Raw genomic sequence first — 21,872 nt, forward strand, 5'->3', positions numbered from 1 at the left:
CTGTAGGGGGGTGTGTATGCAGGAGAGGAACACCAGGAGACACCGTGCTTCATCCCTTGTGATGTCTAGATAATGCAGTAAAAATGCAGCTTGGCCTGGACTAATGATTAATATTTTTGGATTCTTTCAGCATGTAAATAAATATTCAAGCTGGTAACAATATTAGGAAACATTAGCTTCCTATTACTGCTTTTTCTACCCAAACCCCACCCTGAAGAGGCCTCTTAGTTTTAAAACAAAAGGTAGTAAAAAACACAGAAGTGGAAATGAAGTTTATAATGCAGTTTAGATATGTTTCCATGCTATGGTCATAAAAGTGGTTACTGACTGCTAACCCATTTCTTAAAAGCTTAGAAAAATTTGGCATTAGGGATTGCTCACATGATTAATAATAATTAATTACTATGAGACATGTAACAGCATTTCTTAGGTATTTGTTGTTCCACAAAAATACCTTGTTCAGTTTATTTAAAAATATGAATCAATCTTCTGCTAAGTATTTTCTCCTCTGTCAGAAGGCATGTCATCTCCCCTGACCTACAGAATTAATTTCCAGCTATTCATACTGTTAGCAATTTATCACTCTTGCCTTGTTGTTTACAGGATACAGTGGCAGTTTACACTGATTTCCTGACTCGGTATAAATTTAATTTCTGTGTACTGCTCGAACAAGCTTTACAGTGTGAAAGGAAAGCCAACAATACAATTAGGATGAATAAAAGCATTTTGGGTTATGTAATATGCATTTGTGCTACTATTATGCAACAGAATTATTATTTGTGGCATCCTTAAATCCATTTTGAATTTTGCACTATTGCCTGCTGCCTCATACAGAACCTTCTTTGTTTCTACTGACTGAGCAGAAAGTGATGATGAGCTCCACAATTAATTTAAATTACATTTCTGGAAGGGGATAAAAAAATAGTGTGGCTTGTCACTGGACAAGTATTCTGTTGGTAGTCAAAAATCATTATACCATATGAAATCTGTCTGACTGTGTTAGTGGTAATATCAAATCATCCCCTCTTTTTGCTACGTTTGGTATTTATTAAAAAATGACAGTGTATTTCAGCATTTTTCATGAAAGAAACGTAGCAAAGGGCTTTGCTGGCCACTGTTCATAAACATTTAAATAATAGCTTTTCTCTGGCATTTCTTAGGGTAGGCATAGAGTTGACATTTTTAACATCAAGGCAGCTTAGAATTATTGTATATAAATACAGAATTTGCTGTGCCATGAGATTGAACCTGTCAGCACTTGTCGGATGGCAGGTGCACTGTACCTATGCCTGTAATCTACAACCAGAATCACAAGAAGCTGTTTCAGACTCAAGTGAAAAGTTTGAGCTGTCTGCCACCTTTTATACTTTTTTTTTTTTTGCTCAGCTCCTCTTCTCCCTTATGGTTCCCAGGAAAGGTTCCTGAGTGTTTTGACATCTCTGGATTTCCAGGGCAGACTGGAAGCTGTGAGAGTGTGGGGAAGGAGGAAGAGGAGTTCAGATAAAGGCTGTGAGCAGAAGCAGTAATTACTGTTTCTGGGGCAAAGGGGAGCTGCCCCAGCTGCCTTTACCTCCTTAAGGACCTTCTGTAATCCATACCTGGAAAAGCTGTTAGTAGTTTTCACGGTTAATTACTGCTTGCTTTATGCAAGTCCCAGGTGACTTTGTAGAGCTCTTCTCTCAGGGAGACACTGTGTAATACTTCCTTTGGCTCCAGAAGTCAAAATATTTTAGAAAATGAGCTGATTGTACTGCCAAAATGGGCACTAAAACCCATTTCCTTGCCTTCATCCTGGTGCTCTCTTCACTAGGCTGTTTATTATTTTAAATATTTATTTACTGCTCGGTTTGGAGATTGGACATTTTGGTGTTTCTGGGTGCTGAAGAGAGAAGGATACTGAGTTTTACAAATAATTTTCTTCTAATAGAGAAGGGCTTTGGAAAGATACCTAGTACGGGACACATTTATTTAGTGGATTACAAGAGTGTTTGTAGCAAATGTCATTTGATGACAGATATACCTCCAACAATGTAAGATGCACATGACTAAGAGTCTTACCTGACTTACTGGTTTCTTTTTCTTTTCAGTTTTAAATTAGGAACTTGCTAAGCTTCAGTGTCCAATCAAAACCACCACAAGGAATATTTCATAATACAAGTTACGAAAATAATACATCCCTGGCATGCCTAAGAGGGAACAGGGTTGTGGTGAACTGCAAATCTGTGAAACATGACAAACAAAAAAGAAACATCAATAGTCTGATGATTCAGGTTTGGTTAACTCAATGATGACACCAAGTCAGATGAGAGAAGAGGGTGAGAGGCCTTGGATGGTTTTGGTAAAAGTCTTTCTAGCAAGAGAGGTGAGAGGCAGGATGAGAGGGAGCTTATTGTAGGTAGGAAGCAATGAAAAGGTAAATGCATAAATTGTACAAGATAAGAGATGGAGATCTGGAGCTGTTCGGGTGATTTTTTTTTTTCTTTAAAAACCTTGCGTGCTGCACAGTGAACCTCCTGGGTGACTTCATTCTCAGTGAATAATATGGCTGTGTTCCTTGCTGCACAGATGCTTCTGAGTGGGTAAATTCAGAATTTCTATGTTCCCAGGGCTGGATAAGCTCCAACATTTGTAAGACCTGCACAAAGCCATTTTAACCTAAACCTCTTTGAAGATTCAATTTAGTAATGCACTTGCTGAAACTCCTTTCGATGCATGCAGGGAGAGCTCTTTTAAAGATTAGGCTTCTTTACTTTTGCTTTGATTCATGTAGGGCTGGTCCCACAAAATTCATCGATATCCAAATGAGTCAAAATTTGCATCGCTTCAGAAAGTGTGAGAATGCACAGCTCAGCACCACGGAACTTGTTTCTTGTTTCTTATTTTGCCCAGAATGGCTGTAAGTAGCTGCAAGGTGTCCAAGTGAAAAGGTTCTGACTGAGCAGCAGCATCTGTGTAAGAGGCTTTTTTCCTTTTCTCTTTTTCCCCTCTAAATCTGCCCCACAGCTTTTGTGACTGTTTGCCAGCGCTTCAGACAGATACCAGCCAGGCTGTGAGCTCGGAGGAGAAAACAAGAATGCCTTTTGTGTCATGATCATGGAATTAATTGGTCCTGGAAACTCTGGGTCGCTGCCAAGAATGGGTATTTATGTGGCAAGAAAGGAAAGGAAAAGGGTGGAGCGTTGGAAATCCAGGAATACCCCTCCTTTTCAGAGCTCAGCAAAGAGTTCATAAACTTATTTTGGCGTCTGATTTGGGTGCAGTCAGTATGCAGAATTCTGGTTTTGCGTGGGTGTTTTGGTGTTTCTTGTTTCTGTTGTTTGGTTTGGGTTTGTTTTTGTTTGGTTTGGTATTGTTATTGTTTGTTTGTTTTTTTAACAGTATCCAAAACGAGGAAATGAGAGTTATTGAAGTGGAGAGAGTTCTGTGGAGAGCTCTGGCGTAATTTTATTTCATTTCATTTCCAAGTGCACTGTAGGATAAAAGCATCTGCCTTTGTCTGCAGGACATCCGCCGCTGGCCACCCAAGCCCTGCACTGCCAGCCACGCTTTCCTAGCTGAAAATTCTGCTCCAAATTCGCAGTTTTGCCCCACGTAGGCTGTTTTCTGTGCTGGCAGCTGGGCACAGCTCTTTCCGAGGCTGGAAATTCTGCCCCAAATTGGCAGTTTTGCCCCTGCAGACTGTTTTCCTTGCGTTGGGATCCGCAGGGCTCCGACTCTGCCGGGCCCACAGAGCTGAGGGCAGGCGGCGGCGGGGATGGGAACGGCCTGGCCCAAAAACACTTGAAATATTTGTGACACTGTTTGATAAGATTAACCCAGGCACTTCTGTGTGGCATTGCTCGGGCAAAATCGCCACTTCTCCGAGGGTTTTTTTTGCTGGCGGTCATGCGGTGGAGCTGGGAGTGGCGCAGATGAATGTCGGCTGCTGTGGGTCTGTCTGTCTGTCTGTCCTGCAGCGCTTCCTCCGCTCAGTTAAAAACTCCATCGAGGTCTTTGTTGGAAGGAAACGCTTTGTCACCAAAGTTGTTCATGTCTTTGCAGTTGTTCTTTACCAAAATACTTGACTGAGACAGCTAAACAACTGTTTCATCTCTCTTGCTGTTGTCTTCAGTGATACCCTCCATCTTAAATGAAGGGTATTTGAGGTTTTTCTTCTCTTGGACTGACATGGATGAATATATTTCTGGAGCTTTTTTGAGTACCATAATTCAGCTTTTCAAATTCTGTGATTTGATTTTTCCCCCATTTTTAAAAAATTTCCTCCAGTGGTGAGTGTAGATGTTAAAGACGTGTGTTGGAGAACCTGTGTGTAAGGAAGCAATGTGGAAAAAAAAAGGTTAACATCACAAACTCATCACTTTCTACTTTCAGAAGGTTAAAGCAAACTCATATTTAAACAAACAGTGGGAATCTTGATTAGAGTGCTTTCAGTTAATGTACAAGTTACTGCACTTCAGGCACTTTTATTCCAGCATAGGGTGTCTGTCCAGTAAGTTAATAAAAACAGAGTGGAAAACTCTCCATCTGGAAAAGCTGTAAGTTTCAGGGAAAGTGAAGAGCATTTAAAAATCTGTCAAAATTGGTAAAAATGCATTTAAAGTGCTAGTTAGATGCTCCTGAAAATAACTGCAGAATTTCTGATTAAACAAATCTGTAGTGGAGTGGTAATGTTTCAAATGACTGAGCCTAAAGAATATTTGCTACCTCCTTTGCTTATTGTTCATCCCAGTTGTTTTAGTATTTTTTCCAGTCTGCGTACTGAAAAACAATTAGATTGACTCCATTCCACGACTCTCACTTCCAGAATCTCAACAGATAATATTTGCATTGGAAAAAACCTGTGCAGAGCAGTGGGGGTTTTTGGGTGAGAGCAATTCTTTCCAGTGATATTTCTAAGACAATGACTGCAGTTCTCTATGTCTGTTAGGGTAGCAGCCTGGTTCTGTACTGATGAGAGTTTTAACTTGCCTTGCTTTCTTGACTCTCTAATCCCTCTTGCTAGGCTGTAGCATTTATTTAGGTGCTGATGGTGTTTATAGTTAGTTTCTCTTCCCACTGGAGTTTAACAGGTAGTGTTTGGAGGAAGCTTTTCAACCTGGATGTGTTTTGGTGTGCACAGTCTCCTGTTTCACCAATAACTGTGTATGTAGGTAATGTTTAGTGCTGTAGAGCTGTAAAATTATCACCTTAAAGACAGTGGGCCCCCCTAAAGGTACAGCCAAGGGTTAGTAAAGTTGTTGGAATTACACTACATCAGTACACACACATCAGAAAATAAAGATTTGCAAGTATGTACCTCCATTTATCTTTCTACGTTTGCTTTTGAAAGATGCTCTGTCTTGTAGGAAGCTAGTTGCTCATCACTTACACTTGCAGATTATCAAGGTTACAATCTGTTGCCTGAAAAATCAAAATGAGATTTTAAATGACATAAATCAGATTATAAAACGCCATATCTGTTTGTTTTAGAAGACCAAGAAAATGTTACCAAAGCCCTGAAATGTCGAGGTCCCTGTTAGACCACTGGACACGGTGCTGAAGGAGACACAGAGGAGCTGGAGAGCTTTTTTTGTTCTTTTGGTACACAAAACAGTGCAAAACCGGTGTCATTTGTTAGTACCACTAGCAGTGGTCACCATGCACGCCTGTCAGAAATTGCAGAGAGCTTTAGGAATGTTTTTTCATGGCAGTGAGTAGAGTGTTCCTCTGAGCAGAGAGGTCTAAAGCAAACATGAAAACTCCTTTGCCTTTGGGTAGCCTGGTTGTGTCAGTGAAGAGATGCCCTCTTGATTAAATCCAGACTGAGCAGTTTCCTGTTAGCACGAAACTCAGCCCACAAGGTCTTGTTCTCAAAGCCTGTTATTGAGCTTGTCTGCCAAGTCCCTTTTCCTTTTAAACTTACAGGCAGAATTGCTAAAATAATACAAATACAAGCAATCCCAGAACTCTCACAATGATTTCTAACAGTCTGATATTTTGCTGACAAAGTTTTAGGTTTTTCAGAAACTGGGTTGGTTTTGTTTAGCTTTAGTGGGATTTTTTTTGGGGCGGTTTTGTTTCTTTTTAACATTCTCCCAACATGATGTCTTGGGGAAGTTGTAGTGTTGCAATTAATGGAAAATTTTGTGTGTGTATCGGTCTTGGAAGCAGATTCTGCCCTTGTTTTGAATATACTAACATGGGAGAATGAGAGGTTTTTATGTGCCCTGAGTAGATATGCCCATAAACCATTGCACTGTGAGTGGGGCAGTCTGCTGGATCAAAAATTAAGAGTTAAATACAGTGGTGCAGACTTTCTTCCCTATCTGAAAGTGGTTGTATTGTGTAACTAGTTATTTTCAAAAGTGTATCACAATTGTAAAATGAAGAGTTAGCAAGAAAATTGCAAATTGTTTTAATGCAATCAAGTTTTGCTTAAGGAGAATTTGAATGTAAGAGAGTTACATAGTGGTGACAGCATACCCTGTTAATAATTTTTCTGTAATGACAGTGTCATACGTAATTGCAGATACACTTTTAGTTCATTTTTATAATTAGTGTATTTCCAGTTGGACCTTTAATTCAGGTACATTACAAGTTATACACCTTTTAAAGATCCATGGAACAAAATGTTGCAAAATATTTCCCTATCTGGTCTGTTTTCGGGTTTTTTTTTAAAATACAGACAGTAGTGTTGTATTTTAATGTTGCAGCAAGGGTTTTTTGGATCTCATGAAGCTGGGAAACGTGATAGCAGAGCTTTGTAAATAATATTTGTGACAGAACTTTACAATGATGTTAAAGGCATCTATATTGTTTAAAACTGAAAAGGATGTCTATTAGAAACAATTCCAAAGCAGTGGAGGGTAGTGATGTAAATAGGAAGTGGGTGGGGTATCTCTTTAAATTATCTTTTTAATAGATTATTTTTTTCCTTTGTGTTTTGTCAGTATCCTGAGCCAGGGTTGGTAGTGACTGTCATTAACATTCTGTCTTTGTGCCCTCAGTATCAAGGTGTTGGAGTAAATATTGGACCTTTTTTATTTATAACCCCATTTTTTTCCCACATACTTTACAAAATAGTCACGAAAATACTTTTCTGAACTGCCCTCTAAATAATGACACAATTTAAGGAAATATTCTTTCAAACTCAAAGCAGGATGTAAGCATTTAAAACAAATGTTGTTTAAAAAACATACCCACACACAACCCCAAACCCTAGATTTATGGACAAATATTGTGCCAAGTGGAATCTCTAAGAGCAAAGTGGAATGTTAGGATGCCTTGTTTGCAAGATGGTTTGACACCCTCCTTGCAAAAAGTATCTTGAAATGTTTTTGCACCAAATGTGTTCTGACCTTGGGTCCTGTGTGACACCCCAAAAATGGTATTTTCAGCAAGGGAATTGCGGGTGCCAGTGCTTAAGCTATGGTCAGTTTTCATGTTTATTCAGAAGTTAAATGAAACACTGAATTATCCCTTTTATTCTCTTCAGTAATATTACTCTTTGTGGGATAATGGATTGTCTTTTAGATAGTAATATATGGTGGAATCATGACTTAACTTGGTAGTGGTCACACTGTAAGATGTTTTTTGGGCATGTCAGAGAAATGTTTTAAAATAAAGTTACTTAAAAACTCCATTATTTGATGCAGCATTTGGTGCTTGGAGGGCACCAAAAATTGACAAAATCATTTAGTAACTGGTGATGGCCAATTCCTGTGCAAAGATAGGATTTAATCTGTGTCAGGGGTCTGTCTCCTGCCTGATTTTTGTGCTTTTTGTTCCCTTTTGCAGGGTGAAGGAGACCAATTACCCCCAGAGCACACTGTCAGACAGTATGAAACATCCAAGATCAGGGCTATAAAAGCTGGAACTTTGGAGAAACTGGTGGAGAACCTTCTCACAGCTTTTGGAGATGCGGATTTCTCCTACATCAGCATCTTCCTTGCAACATACAGGGCCTTTGCTTCTCCCAGGGCAGTGCTGGAGCTTCTTCTGGACAGGTAAGAGCCACTGCTGTGCAGTGGAAATGCATCCTTTACACCACAAGGGAAAGCTGTCAGGAGCTTCTTCCCTTGCATTTAGTGGGCATGGATTTAATAACCTGTTGTCAAGAATATGGCAAAATCCAGAATTTCAGCATAAAGATCCAGTCTACAAATGCATTGCTGCTCACATGCCAACACTCATCAAAGCATAGGTAAGCAAAGTGTGCCATGTTTGGCTGCTGAAGAACCCAGCTGGACCAACACAGCAAAATGAATTCAGGTTTCCTCCAGAAAACCCAACAATGCATGGGCTGCAACGTCATACCTAGAATAGGTTCCAAAATTGTGTTGGATACCAGTATTTTTAGTCCTATCTCTCCTGCTCGGGGGCTGCTGATTCAGAGCAGGGATTGTACAAACACAAGAAAGAATTTGCTCTCCTGTTCTGTCACATGAATATGCAGCCATAAATTTCTGCAGACAGCCCAAGAACTGCTAAATATTATAAGAATAGCTTTTATGGTCAGACTGTTAAATTATGGCAGCTGCCATAAATGCATAAATGTGTGCATAAATGCTTGGAACACACAGCATTAGTTTCTCACCCTAAATTCTAATTGAGACATGGCTGGGTCAGGGGTGCTTTTATTTTGGGAGTGTCATATTTTTTGCACTTTCAAAATCTGTAATTCACAGAAATGATTACTCTGGCATGAAGTGATTGGAACAGAGAAAGGGCATAAGAACTGCTAAGGTTTAATTTTGCACTAGGGCTTAATTTTGTACTATCTCACACTAGGTAGATAAGGAAAAAGGCATGGATAAATCATCTGTGCTTTTCTTTTTTGTCTTGAAATTAGAATCCTGGCTGCTTCCCAGTTCTGGTTCAGAATGTGAGAAACTATAAAAATTGACAGTGGATACGTACAAGAATATAAAAACATTGAGGCTCTAAGGAAGCTGGTCCTGACTTCCTCCTCTCACACTGATTTAAAGAGGTGAAAATACCTGGAGAGGGCAGGAAAGCCCAAGAGAACTGTCTCCATGGAACAAAACTCTATTTTCTGAGCCCATTTTTGATCTTCCTGGCTTGTGTACCTCTCTGAGCAAGTTACAATATCCCCTTCAGAGGAACAGGCTGCCTATCTTTCAGCATCATCCCCAGCCTTTTTTAATACATGACAGGATCCACAGGAAATCCTAGGAGGTACACTTCCTTCCCCTCTCACAAATCATAGGAGTGTAGTGCTTAAGAATGCATGGATGTTTCTCTTGGCTTTTTGTGTATCATGGGTAGTCTAGAATTTTATGGCTTGGGAGAAAATATATATTAAATTTAAGCTATAAAAGTTAGAATGATATACATGGAGCTGAGGAATATGGACTTGTGAAGAAAACCAGATGTTTTAAGGAAAAAAATTGAAAAAAAGTTGGATAGTAATTGATTTTAACCAGCTTGGTTTTCATCTCTAGATTAATTGAGAATAAGTAGCCCAGAGCCTGCATTTTTTCAACTTTGTTTTTAGTGATACTTGTTAATAATCAGAGTGCAGAGACTAAAGTGGGTGTCAGTGCATAATTTGTGTTTTGTTTTGTGTGCCAGCGAAGTAATAATGAAAAAGGCAGTCTCTTAAAAAAACCAAAGGCAGCACAGTTTTGGCATTTGTTGTCAGTTTTAGTTTCATCTGAAGAGCTTGAGCCCTGTCTCTTATTCCTGGGGATAGAGCAGGGTTGTGGAGTAAGGAAACAATTAGAAGTGCTGAGCTCTTGCTTTTTGGTCCAAAGGAGAACAGTGATGTGACCTGATCAAAAAAGACCCTTCCAGCTTTTTACAGGTGAACAGCCCCTTGGGAGAGAGGAGGAGGGGACAGCATCCACATAATTTGCAGGATATTCTATTTTGTAGGGACATACTCACTGTAGAACCTCCTGCACAATGTATTTCTGGAAGGTGGATCAATCCCAGTGCATTCAGTTTCTGCTGGGTTTGCTGTGGATACAGTGCTGCAGAATTGTCTGATGAATGTGTTAGACCTACACTAACCCAGCTTACACAAAAAGTCCTGGGACTCTTGGGAAAACGTGCTGGGAAATGTGCATATCCTGTACCCTAAATGTGTGGGGAAGCCTGCCGGTCATTTGATGCTGTCTGCAGAGTATCCTGTCCAAGCAGTGCAGTGCTGACTGAATTTGGGGCAGGAAGCATTTATGGTGTCCAAAAGCAGGTGAGCTGCTCTTCCATGAGTCAGGGAAGCAAATAAAAAAGCAGATGCTGTGCTTAAGAGAAACTTTAGTTTTAGAAACAGTTTTAGAAGTCTGGTTGTTGCATTTTTTAGTTTTCTTTCCTCCAGGATTTCACATTACCCTTTTGCTTTTGATTAAATTTGAGACAGAAGCCCTATTAATTTTTTCAGCCAAATTCAGCCTATAAAGGTTTTCTTTTAAGATAGATTAAAGTGACTAGACAAAATCTTGAACATAGATTGGTGTGTTGAGAAGTGAGTGGGATGGCTTGTGTTTCCAAAGCTATTTAGGAGTAATTGAACATCCACATCCCTTTAGCATTCATGGGAGTTTGGCATCCAAGTGCAGCAGACAGCTTTGGAAATCTGCCAAGCTTTTAACACTGTATATTCTGATACTGTCTAGGTGTTTGGTGCAAGGGGGCAGGGAGAGTTAAAAGAAAAAGATTCTGGTGGCGTTTTGATATAGAAGCCTTCCATGGAAGTTCCTGGAGGGAAGGAGAGCAGCTCCCCCTGGCCCTGGATGTGTGGTTCCTTTGGTATTCCCAGGGGGTATTCCAAAGTGTGATGGAAGCCAGAGGTGGTTAGCTATCCAGATGAGGTTAGAAGGAGGCCAAATTCCTCTCTTCCGTAATGTATTTTGCCCTGATAACCATGTTCCTGAGAAGTGGAGCTGTGCTGTGCTTGGCACAGGCACAGAGAAAGTATCAACCAGTCCCTGTCTGGAGTAGTTTACAGAGGAGGGAATTGAGACTGTTCGGTGGGAGAGCTGGAGCTGGGTAATGACAGTGAAGACCAAGTTGGATTTATGTTTCCCATTCATTCCTTTTGCAGGAGGATGGTTTGCTGCAGGGTAAACCGAGAGGACAGGAGGCAGAGGGGGAGTATTGAAGGGATGGGTCCTGCAGTAGCAGAGCCACACGTTTTGGGACAGCAGCTTTGTGGTGTTTGACTCACTGCTGTTCCTGTGGCATCTATTTCATAATCAGGTGGCTTGTCTGCTCATCTAGAGAAGCGATTTCACTTCCATGACTCCACGTGTATAGGATTCAAACCACCTTATTTTTTCTGAGGATCTCGCCTTCCAAATTGCTTTTTTCAATGCTTACAAGCTTATTTAGGGTTTTGTTTGAGGCTGTTGCAGAGACCACCTTTCCTTATTATTTCTGAGTTATTCAGAGTATTTTCCTCCCTCTCTGCATCCTGCAGGGATGCATTTTCCACTCTGTTTTCCAGTATTTAAACATGCAGTATTACCCATTACATTCTGGTCTCTTTTGCTTAGTCAGTCCCTTTGAGTGCAGTTTGTAACTTCCCAAATGCCAAGCAAGGCTGAAAAGTTCTGTGAGCTACAGGATCCTTTTGTTTCTCGTGTCTCTTTTTGTATGCAAAGCATTCCTACAAGGCTGGGCAGTGAAAGGCTCTTTGTGCGGGAGCTGGTGAGAACAGAGTGCTGGAAGGCTGCGGAAAGGCTGTTCTTCACATCAGTTGTGTTGTTAACTCCTCCTAACCCGTATTTAATGACCTGCTGTTCAGGGAGAGATGAGAGATAGGCAGAGATTTACATCTGGCAACATGAGGAACCATTATATCTTTCTCCAGTTTTGCGCAGAAAACTGCCTGCTCTTTATTGCTGTCTTAAGGATTTCTCCTGTAAAACTCAGCTTGTGTCTCTAGTGGGATTTAAACACAAGTGCCTGATGTTCTGCAAAGACATATTTAATATTTCACTCAATAGTAGGACAATGCCGTTGGGATCATCTAAATAAGTTTTTCTCAAAAAATTAACTGCAAGTTTTCAAAACTGAATATAAAAATCTAATTTTTATCTTTAAAAAAATCCCTAGCAGGGGGAAAGTGCCTTTATATACGAAGTCTTAGACCAATACTTGAGGGGAGCATAAAACTATCACCACTTCCATCCATTGAAATGTTTTTGGATGAGTTTGTGACAGTTCTGACACGACCCTTCAGGACACAGCTCACTGTGTTCTTTCTGTCTGGTAGCACAAGCACTTAAGGATGCACTTGTTTTAACTCTTCACATTAATTGAGATGTGTAAACTTAAATGGATAAAATCAGCTTGTCTTATTCTGGACAGTGAGTAATCGTTCACTTTCATTAAACCTGCCTGTAGGGAGCCATGGAATTCTTCATGGATAATTATGGAGCTGTATATCTGAAACAATGGGCCCTCCCGCTGAAAATGAAGTGGATGATCCTGCCTGCAAGGCACAGGGCTGTGCCTTGTAGGTAAGAGGTTTCCCTTTGGCACTGCTGGAGTTGTGCCCAAGGTTCCCCCATTCCAAGTGGTGTTTTCACAGCATCGTGGGCTTTTCTCACTGATACCGGGAGTTTGGGCACAAAGTGAGCACTTGCCACCTAGGAAACCTTGAAATAACACTGTTGGGAATGGCAGGTGCTAGAGACACAGAAGCTGTGTTGGAGAAGGTGGTTGTGTCACAGTCTCTTTGCACGCTGGAATATTGCCCTGGGAAAGGATGGAGTGAAAACAGGCAGAAGGGTCTTGGAGCTGTGAGCAAAGGGAATATTGCCCTGGGAAAGGATGGGTCAGGCAGAAGGGTCTTGGAGCTGTGAGCAAAGACACAGTTTTGGTTGGTTCCTCCTGTGTGCAGACTGCTTCATATAAATTAGCAAATCAGAGTGGAAGATACTGGCTGTTTCTTTATGCTTTTTTTCCCTCCTAAATGAAGTAATCTTCAAGGTCCTTAATTCTGCCCACCTGTTAAGATTTCTTGTAGTTTGAGATGGAAGTGCTTTGTAGTTGTTTATGGTAATTGTATATGAATGATGCTATTTGGAATTTTGCTTTTATTCACTCGAGTTTCTTCTAAACATCCATCTCCTTTTTCAGGTTTGGAAACCTGGAGACCTCAACCCATGGAGAAGTGGCAAACCTGAATTCCTTGGAATCTGAGATGGTACTCAGGGCGTAAGTATGGATTTGCACTGTGGAGCAAGCCCCAGACAGGGTTTGGTCTTGGAGGAGGATGCAAGCAGCAGAGCTGTTGTTTCTGTTGAAAATTCACAGCACTGTTTGCATGCTTAAACAAGCTTGTGGAAAGGCCAAGTGCCAATTGTCTTGTAACATATCCAATAATACAATCCAGGCATCTTTTGGAATTAAACATGAGATGAACACATCTAGGCAAACATTTTGCTGATTAAACAAACAAAGTGTTTGTTTCCTCTGCCTTATCTGTGGCAGTAAGTGGTTATTGCTTATGAGTGATTTTTTTTTGTCACTGCAGCAATGCCTGCAGAGCAAAGCTGAGGGTGACCCAGGCAACATGTGTGCATGGATCTTTTCTCTTAGTACCCTGTGATTTACAGTGCTGCTTTTAGAGTGAAATTTAAATTCTGAGGTCATCCTCATTTGCAAAAGAAATAGCGAAGCTGTTTTGAACTGCAGTTTAAATGAGAAAAAGGTGGTTTGGCTATCCTCCTGGGGCTTTATCTTTAGACATTGGGTGTAAAATGTGCCTTAGGTCATCAGCATTTGTACTTTGACATCTGTGGTTTGCATGCGCTGTGGTTATATTTGATGAGAATGAAGATGCTTGATTCTTGTCAGCATTACTGGTTTTCTGTTCCTCTTGCCCCATGGGACTTGACATAGGAGCTCAACCCTCAGTCTCTCCTGACTGGTAAAATGTTTTTCTCCCATTTTGCCATGAGAACTCCTCAAAGAACAGCTGGTAGTTAAAACTTGGTCAGAGGCACCAAGGCGGCAGCATTGTGTCATGGGTAGAAGCAATAACAGTCAGTCAGTGGTTCCCACACTCCATCCAGACTGAGCTATAGGGTCTCTTCCAGCTTTGGGCAAACCATTTGACATTCCCTGATGTCAGTCATGAAACATGAGCTGAAGCTGTACCCTTCCTGCAGAATAGCTGGAGGATTTATACTGGGGGTGAGGAATTAGTTTCACCAGCATAAACCATGGTGGGATTAATCCCCCAGCTGCCTTTTAGTGGACCCACAGGACTTTGATGATGAGATGGAGAGAAAGGGGGTGAAAGTAAACTTGATGTTACCTCTGTCACTTGGGCTTTGGGCAAAATGCATCAGTTTTTAGTTATACCTGCAGGTGAGTGTGGAAGTAAATAACATTTAGTAGGAGAGTGTTTGTTTTGGTTTGTTTCTTTGTTTGTTTGTTTTTAGTGGAAGTATTTTTCTCCTGACATACATGCAATTTACCAGCCTTGTCAGTTGCTTCCTGCTGCATCTGTGCTTTCTTCCCTCTTGGCACATAACTCTGCATGGCCAGGGATGGACAAATGTGGTCCTGTTCCTGTGGTAGCTCAACTTCTGATGAATTGTCTGACATATTTTTCATCAATGTAGCTCAGAACAGCTGATTTTGATCCTTTGGCCTTCATAAGATACCTTTTATATGTGAATTTGATATCTTTACTCAAACCCGTGTCTATAAAAAGTTCAGCAATGAAGTCAAAAAGTTATTTGTCAGGTATATGTACATGTTTAAACAGATCCCATATGGATATGAATTTGCTTTGCTTCCTTAAAAATTTCCATTGCTTTCAGTTGCTCTGGCTACTTGTCTCTTAGGTGTGATTAGTGGTATCTGGAAAGTGTTTGGCTTTGTAGTCCTGTTGTGAAACGTGTACTTCTGGTAGTTCAGGTTTTCTCTTGTCTGGGATAATTCCAATATAATTGCATTTGCCCTCTTCTCTCATAGAACAGAAACATGATATAATTGTGCTCTTGGTTTTGTATGACTTGGAGAAATAGGAGGAATCAGCAGTAGAGCCTTGTTATTTCTTGCCATTAACTCTGTATTTCTCAGAGGAAAACTATCTCATGGGGAAGCCTGTGGTCTGCGGCCAGAGACCTTCTGCATTCATCAGACTCCTGTTGTGGCAGCTCAGAGGCTTTAAAAAGCCAGTTGTGCCATTAGAAGTGGGATGCAATTTAAAGCATTTCCACTGGTTTGACACGAAAAAATGCTGCGGAAATTAAGAACAACAAGAATGAGAGTTTATGACTCCTTAAGTACCTCATGGAGCCTGAAAGAAGGAGGGGGAGTAAAAATTGAGGGTATGTGGGGAAGGAACATTGTCCTCTGTGGTGCACTGTAAGCCCACAGGTGATGTGATGTGTTTTGAGGAGAATGCCTGATGTATATGATGTATTTTTAAAAAAATTATGTGAATATTCCACACGGTGTTTATGTAACTGCTTCAGTATTCAGATCCTTAAGCAGGGCTGGAGCCCATTTTTGGCACGGCCTTGTTAGAGGGACTTGTGGGAGCTTTAAGCCTGCCCTCCTGTTCCCAGATCCTGCTGATTCCAGACTGCTGCAGTGATGTGTAGCTGTTACTGACCTGAGATCACTTCTGTGTTCAGAAACATGCCCTCCTAGGACCCCTTCCTGCCAAGGGGATTTTCTCCTCTTCACTTGAACGTCTTTACTATCATTTCTTGGGCTGCTGGAGTGGTCAAAAAATTGTTTTTTTTCAACAGGGATCTGACTAATATGTGGTTTAAACAAAGGTACTGCACTTTTCAAAATACCTTGGATCTTAGAGCTGTGAGTAAAGTCATCAAAACCATGAAAAATTCTGTAAGCTTCAAACAACCTGCCTTTTTTATTCCCTGTCAGGACCCACCTTAGCTTTTCAGGTTCAGTAACTTGCTTTCCACACTTCTCACTACTTTCACTCAGTTCATGATCACAAATAACAGAAGAATGCAACCAGAAAAGGTCGTATATTCCAGCTAAACATCTGAGTTAGATGGACTTGAGTCTGTGTTTCCAGAAATGTGATGCTGTGTCTCTTACTTGTCTGATAAGAGAGTTGAAAGGAGTAGCTTATTTGGCCCTCTACCTCCTATAAGTAATGTTTTTGTTCTTCACATTATCATATCAACAAGATTGCCTTGTTCTGTGTCTCATGCTGCATGTTTTTGTGTCAAGGGGTGGCAGACTTCCCTCCTCATTGTATGTTGTTGTTGTGTTTGGAGTCTTCTGTGTTCTCTGCGTGGTTTTTAGCTTAGGACTTCTGTTCACATTCAAAAAAAATGTGTAACACACCAAGGTGTGTGACAATTCAGAATAAAACCATATATACATTAAACACTAATGAATTATCAGCATGATGAATTGCATTAAGAATTAAAGAGGGGTTAATATAATTTCTATGTTAATTCAGTTGTGTTCTTGCCTTTTAAATGAGGTTGTGTAGTTCAAATGTGTTGTTTGATACATGTCACCTCATGAAAAGCAAACAAAGGAAGAAAGTAAAGCAAAAAGTAGTTCTTTCTCTTACTCATGTCTGATGTGAAGGCTCTCTGCATCTTACCAGGCAGAGTCATGGAAAACCCAAGGGGGATAATCATCTCTTTGAGATGTTCAGCACCTTTATGTATTCTGAGAAGGGGGTCAGCAAGCCAAGCAACTGGTGCAGTGTGGGGCCTTCAGTCCTCCCCAAATGGCCAAGTGTACTGCCCAGGAGATAGAAATAAAGCTTTTGGTGATAACCCCATCACCTGATCTCTCTTTGGAGCAGACCAGTTCCTCAGTTAACTCTGTTAAAAGGTCAGGTTTTCTGTGCAGGGTGATCTGTGGAACAACTTGTGCCACTTTCCTCCTCTAGTGAAGGACAATGTTAATTTTGATTTCTGGGATTTTGGTTCCTGGGCAATCAGTCCACTTCTGGCAGATAGCTGCTCCCAAAGCACAGGCTCCTTGAATTTAAAGAGGTGATGGGTTAAAAGAGCAGACACTGCTTTCCCCGAAGGCTGACGCTGAGGACTGGAGCTGAGAAAGGAACATAAAGCCTTCCCAGTCTAAAATACTGTAGCTGCTCGTACCTGCTGGGATTCAGTGGCTCTGCAGGATCCTGAGATGTCTCTGGGCAGTGTGGGGGTCCCAAGCCAGCCCATGGCACTGGGATCCCTTGCTGTGACAAGCCTGTGACACCTGGGGAGCTGAGGCAGTACATCAAGGAGAGGTGCTGAGCTGGCTGACACCAGTTTTAAAGATTTGTGTCAGTGCAGTTCCCAGAAGGGATTCATTCCTGTCCAGACACACAAAATGCTATCCAGGCTGGTAGTCCAGGCTTGCCTATGATGTTTGCATTTGGGGAAGCCTAGTTTAATGTCAGCTGAATCTAGTTCTTGGAGACATTACTCAAAAATACAGGAGCACAAACCTGGGATTACTTGCAGGAAAGGTTTTTTTGAGAGGCAGGCATGTTGGTCTGTGGACTTGGACCATGATTATTTGTTTGTTTGTTTTCCAGAGGTCTAACATTAGTACTGCCGTGGCTTTTGAATCCTTGAGTAGCAGCAAAAAGTTATTTCAAGCCTCCTCTTGAACTACAAGGCTGTGGTTTCCTTCTGTTACTGGCTTTGGTTTTCTGGTTTGGAGTCCATTGGTGGTGCTTTCCCTCAGATGGACGACAGGCCACAGAAATAAATCAAAATACTTGGGACTTTTTTGCTTGTCTGAATGTCAGCTCACAGTTGCATCTGCTTTATTATCAAAATGTGGAATTTATTTGTTATTAAAACTTGGAATGTGGCACAATTGAAAACCACAGACAAAGCACCTTGAAGCTAAACTGAAACCTTGTTTCGTTCCACAGTATTTGGGGGAAATAGTTCAAACAGGGAAAATTAAGGAATTATCCAGTGACTACCTGGCATGTCTTGCATGTTCACCTCTCCTCTTTTTCATTAAAATAGCAAATACCCAAAACCTTCAATGTAGTACCACAGCATTTGGAGTTTTCATCTTGAAAACACATAGTGAAGCAAACATTCTCCCATGGCTTTTTGTGCATTGAGATCTTCCTGACCAAAACCCTGTGTCTTTTGGTTCCTTCTGAACCAAACAGCCCCACTGGAAAACAGTGTGCACAGTTACAGCACTGCAGAAGTAAAATGGCCTGAAACATTGTACTCCAGCACCACAGACACCAGTTGTACTCCTGGACAACAGACACCCAAGGAATGTGAGACAAATGGAAGAAAATTGACTGGAAGCTTCTGATGCCTGGGAAGGCCATGGTGGGGAGCAGTTAAGATGCATCTGGGAGAGCAACAATCATTCATTCCAGTAAAGCAAATTAAGCTCAAACAACATCAGAAACCAGTGTGGTTGCATGAGAAGCAGAGTCAAACACAGGGCAGTGCAAGTGTGGGAGAGTTACGAAAACAACCAGAACCAAGCAGAAAAGAATAATTAGAAAGAAAAATAATGATTGGCATCTCAGTTAAAACAAATAACAGCAAGCAGACTTCTTCCTCTAGCAGCTTCACATGTGTCCCAGCAAAAGTCTCCCATATGTTATTGAAAAAGGTTTTTTCAAATCAGACAGAGCTGATCATTTGTGGAGGTCATCAGGATGGTATTTATAAACAAAATGGGTGTGAGAAGTCACACTTGGGGTAGGCTTTTCTTGTGATTACTTACATTTTACCTCTGATTTAACAAGCAAAATTGAGAAAATATGGGTGACTTAATTTAGTCTCTGTGAGCAAGCCTGAGAGTAAATGCCTGGACAGTGGAGGAAAGGGAATAGCCATCTGTAATGAGTATTTTCTTGATGGACTTAAGTATGCATTTGGCAAATTATAGCTAGTTTAGTGCACATTCTTACAGACTTTCATAAGAAATTAATCATTTAACCTCTTTTTCAGCTGAGGTTCCCCTTATTCTCCTTAAGTGTTGAGCTTCTCTTCTCATTCTTTAGAAATAATTGTGGTAGGAAGGAAACACTACTTTTGCCTTTTTGGTCAGAAATTGAGGTTTAACAAGATCAAGTGCCAAGTCCTGCAGTTGGGCCTCAACAAGCCCCTGCAGCGCTACAGGCTGGGGACAGAGTGGCTGGACAGTGCCCATGCAGAAAGGGACCTGGGGGTACTGGTCAACAGCCACCTGAACATGAGCCAGCAGTGTGCCCTGGTGGCCAAGAAGGCCAATGGACCTGGCCTGGATCGGGAATAGCACAGCCAGCAGGAGCAGGGAAATCATCCTTCCCCTGTACTCAGCACTGGTGAGGCCACACCTTGAGTGCTGTGTCCAGTTCTGGGCCCTCCGTTTGGGAAGGACATTGAGATGCTCAAACACATCCAGAGGAGGCAACGAGGGGTGAGGGGCTGGGAACACAAACCCTGTGAGGAACAACTGAGGGAGCTGGGGGTGTTCAGCCTGAAGAAAAGGAGGCTCAGGGGAGACCTTACCACTCTCTACAATCTCCTGAAAGGTGGCTGTAGTCAGGTAGGGGTCAGTCTCTTCTCCCATGTAACCACTGACAAAACCAGGGGACACAGTCTTAAGCTATGCCAGGGGAGGTTCAGGTTAGGGATTAGGAAAAAATTCTTTGGGCTCTGGAATTGTCTGCCCAGGGAGGTGGTGGAGTCACTGTCCCTGGTGGTGTTTAAAAATGGCTGGATGTGGCACTCAGGGCCATGGTTTAGGTGATGAGGAGGCGTTAGGTCATAGGCTGGACTTGATGATTTCAAAGATAGTTTCCAACCTAGTTAATTCTGTGATTCTGTGAAATGCTGTTTTTAATTCCTATCAGATCCTATCAGGACTGTTAGAGCTGTCTTCCCAGTAGAGACAAGGCCGTGGAGAATTCCCATGTGGTGGAAAGGTCTCATTTCCCACCTCCACTGCGCCCTGCTGAGTTGACAGAGCTGTTGGACCTGGAGCTGCCACAGCCCTGTCACCTTCTGTGCAGCTCATGGGCAGAGGGGGTGGGTGAGTTCTTGGTCCCAGTTTGTGAACAACAGGCTCAGATACACTTCTCCACCTACTTGTGTAGGTTTTGGAGACTGAAACCTTCAGAGATGGGCTCCAGTCAGAGCTGGTGTGGAAATTAGAAGGCTTTCTGATAGATGTGAAACTTGAAAGCATTGCTTAGCAGAGCCTGGAGTCTGTGGCCAGCAGCACAGGAGTTAAGCATTGGGGGTTTTTGTATAGGCAGGAAAAGAAGAATTTATAACTCATAATCAACCCATGAAAAATGTGGTCAGTAGTGTTTCTTTCCTGTCTGAGCTCTTGGAAGGCCCCTGTTCCTGTCTGAGTCTGTCGAGTATGGAGAGTTTCTTTGCAAGGGCAGCAAATATAAAGCTACTGCAAGATGTGGGCAAGTGTCCAGCCCATTTCTGGAAAGCTGCATTATTCCCTGGCACTCCAGTAGAACAGCTGGGCAGCAGGAGATCACTAGGGCACAGTGTACCTCTTCTCTCTTTCCTATTTCCCCTCTTGACTGAAATTATTTTGCTGGCAAATTCAGTGTCTGTAACAGCTGTGAACTCTTCACCCTGCTCTGGGAGACTGTATCTGTCTTAAACTCAATAAACTCTGTTTATTGTTCAGCTTAAGAAAGTGGCCACCAACCAAGCCTCTGGAAACTGAACTTAGTGTAGAGAGTGAACAATATTAGCACAAAAACTTGCCCTGGGGAGAGGCTTCTCCTTCGAAATCATGGCTGCATTGGCCAGTGGTTGTAGGAATAGAATACCTAGCTGGTTTTGGGAGCAGGGGGGTGATGGTTTGTGATGTGGGTGGGGAAAAGGAGCACAGAGCAGGAGGAAATGCACATCTGGGCATGGAGTGAGGCACAGTGTTCCCTGCCTGTGGGGGAATGAGAGGAAGGTGCTGTGGGCATAGGACAGTGGTGGTTGTGACTGTTTGTGCTCTGTGACAGCACTCTGGGTGAGTGTGGGGCTGGAGAGGACAGCTGAAACTGGGAGGGTGGTGGGAGAGTCTGGGAGCATCACTTGGAGCATCTACCTGTTGTCGTCTTTCCTGGCCTTGGGATGTGGAGCTGGTCTGGCACTGTTGGCTGTGCCACAGCTTGCAATGAAACCTGAAATCCAGAACGTGTTTGCTTGTTCATTTTAGATTGTAAATGCTTTTAGTAGCTCTGAAATTGTAATTCCAGCATTTCTCCTGTCAGCAAGCCTAACCAAAGAATGTTACCAACAGACTTCCAAATACTTTAACTGAAAATTTAGCATTATCAGAACAAGAAGGGAAAGAAAAACATACTTAAATGGATGCAAGTTGTATGAAATCTGTCTGGTATTAAAAGTTAATTGAGTTTTGAGGAAAACCTGCACAATTCAGATGAGACACAGAGAGTGAGAGAAACTCTCTTTTCTCTTTCTTAACTATTGGTTTATTTTGGATGCTGCTGAGCATCTGAGTTAACCAGACTGCTATGGTTTCCCAGCTTGCAGCAGGAATGTGCCAGTATTTGTACACAGCTCCAATGGAGAGTTTCCTGTGCTGGAAGAGACTAGAGATACAGGAATGGTTTTGGAGACATGGAAAGTTCAGAGCCTTTTTCTCAGGAAGTTTAGGTGTTTATTGTGCCTTTTATTCTGAAATAAGGAGCTTAAAGTTTTAAGAAAAGTGGTTATTTTTTTTACTAATTTTCTATTTTTGTGACACTGAATTGAAAATTGTCAAAAACATTGCAAATTATTTCTGGAAAACCATAGCTTAAATTGTCTTATTTTCTTATAAAATCAAGTTGAAATGATGATAAATCCCTGCAAATGTAGGATCTAATGGCATTCCCACAAACATATACTGTGCAGTATCTAAGTACCAATCTAATAGATGGGCGTGGATGAACACCTACATAGATC

General features: G+C 41.7%; 1 protein-coding gene across 1 annotated transcript in view; it reads left to right on the forward strand.

Annotated features, from left to right (window-relative positions):
- RGL1 (ral guanine nucleotide dissociation stimulator like 1) overlaps window positions 1–21,872 on the forward strand; it is a 53,568-nt gene that overhangs the window by 12,056 nt on the left and 19,640 nt on the right. Inside the window, exons 3-4 of the mRNA XM_041420717.1 lie at window positions 7,777–7,985; window positions 13,090–13,167. Coding sequence (XP_041276651.1) covers window positions 7,777–7,985; window positions 13,090–13,167 — 287 coding nt within the window. The remainder of the gene's footprint in view (window positions 1–7,776; window positions 7,986–13,089; window positions 13,168–21,872) is intronic.

Source organism: Onychostruthus taczanowskii, unplaced genomic scaffold (genome assembly GCF_017590055.1).
Source record: "Onychostruthus taczanowskii isolate IOZ18803 unplaced genomic scaffold, ASM1759005v1 scaffold65, whole genome shotgun sequence".
NCBI lineage: Eukaryota > Metazoa > Chordata > Aves > Passeriformes > Passeridae > Onychostruthus > Onychostruthus taczanowskii.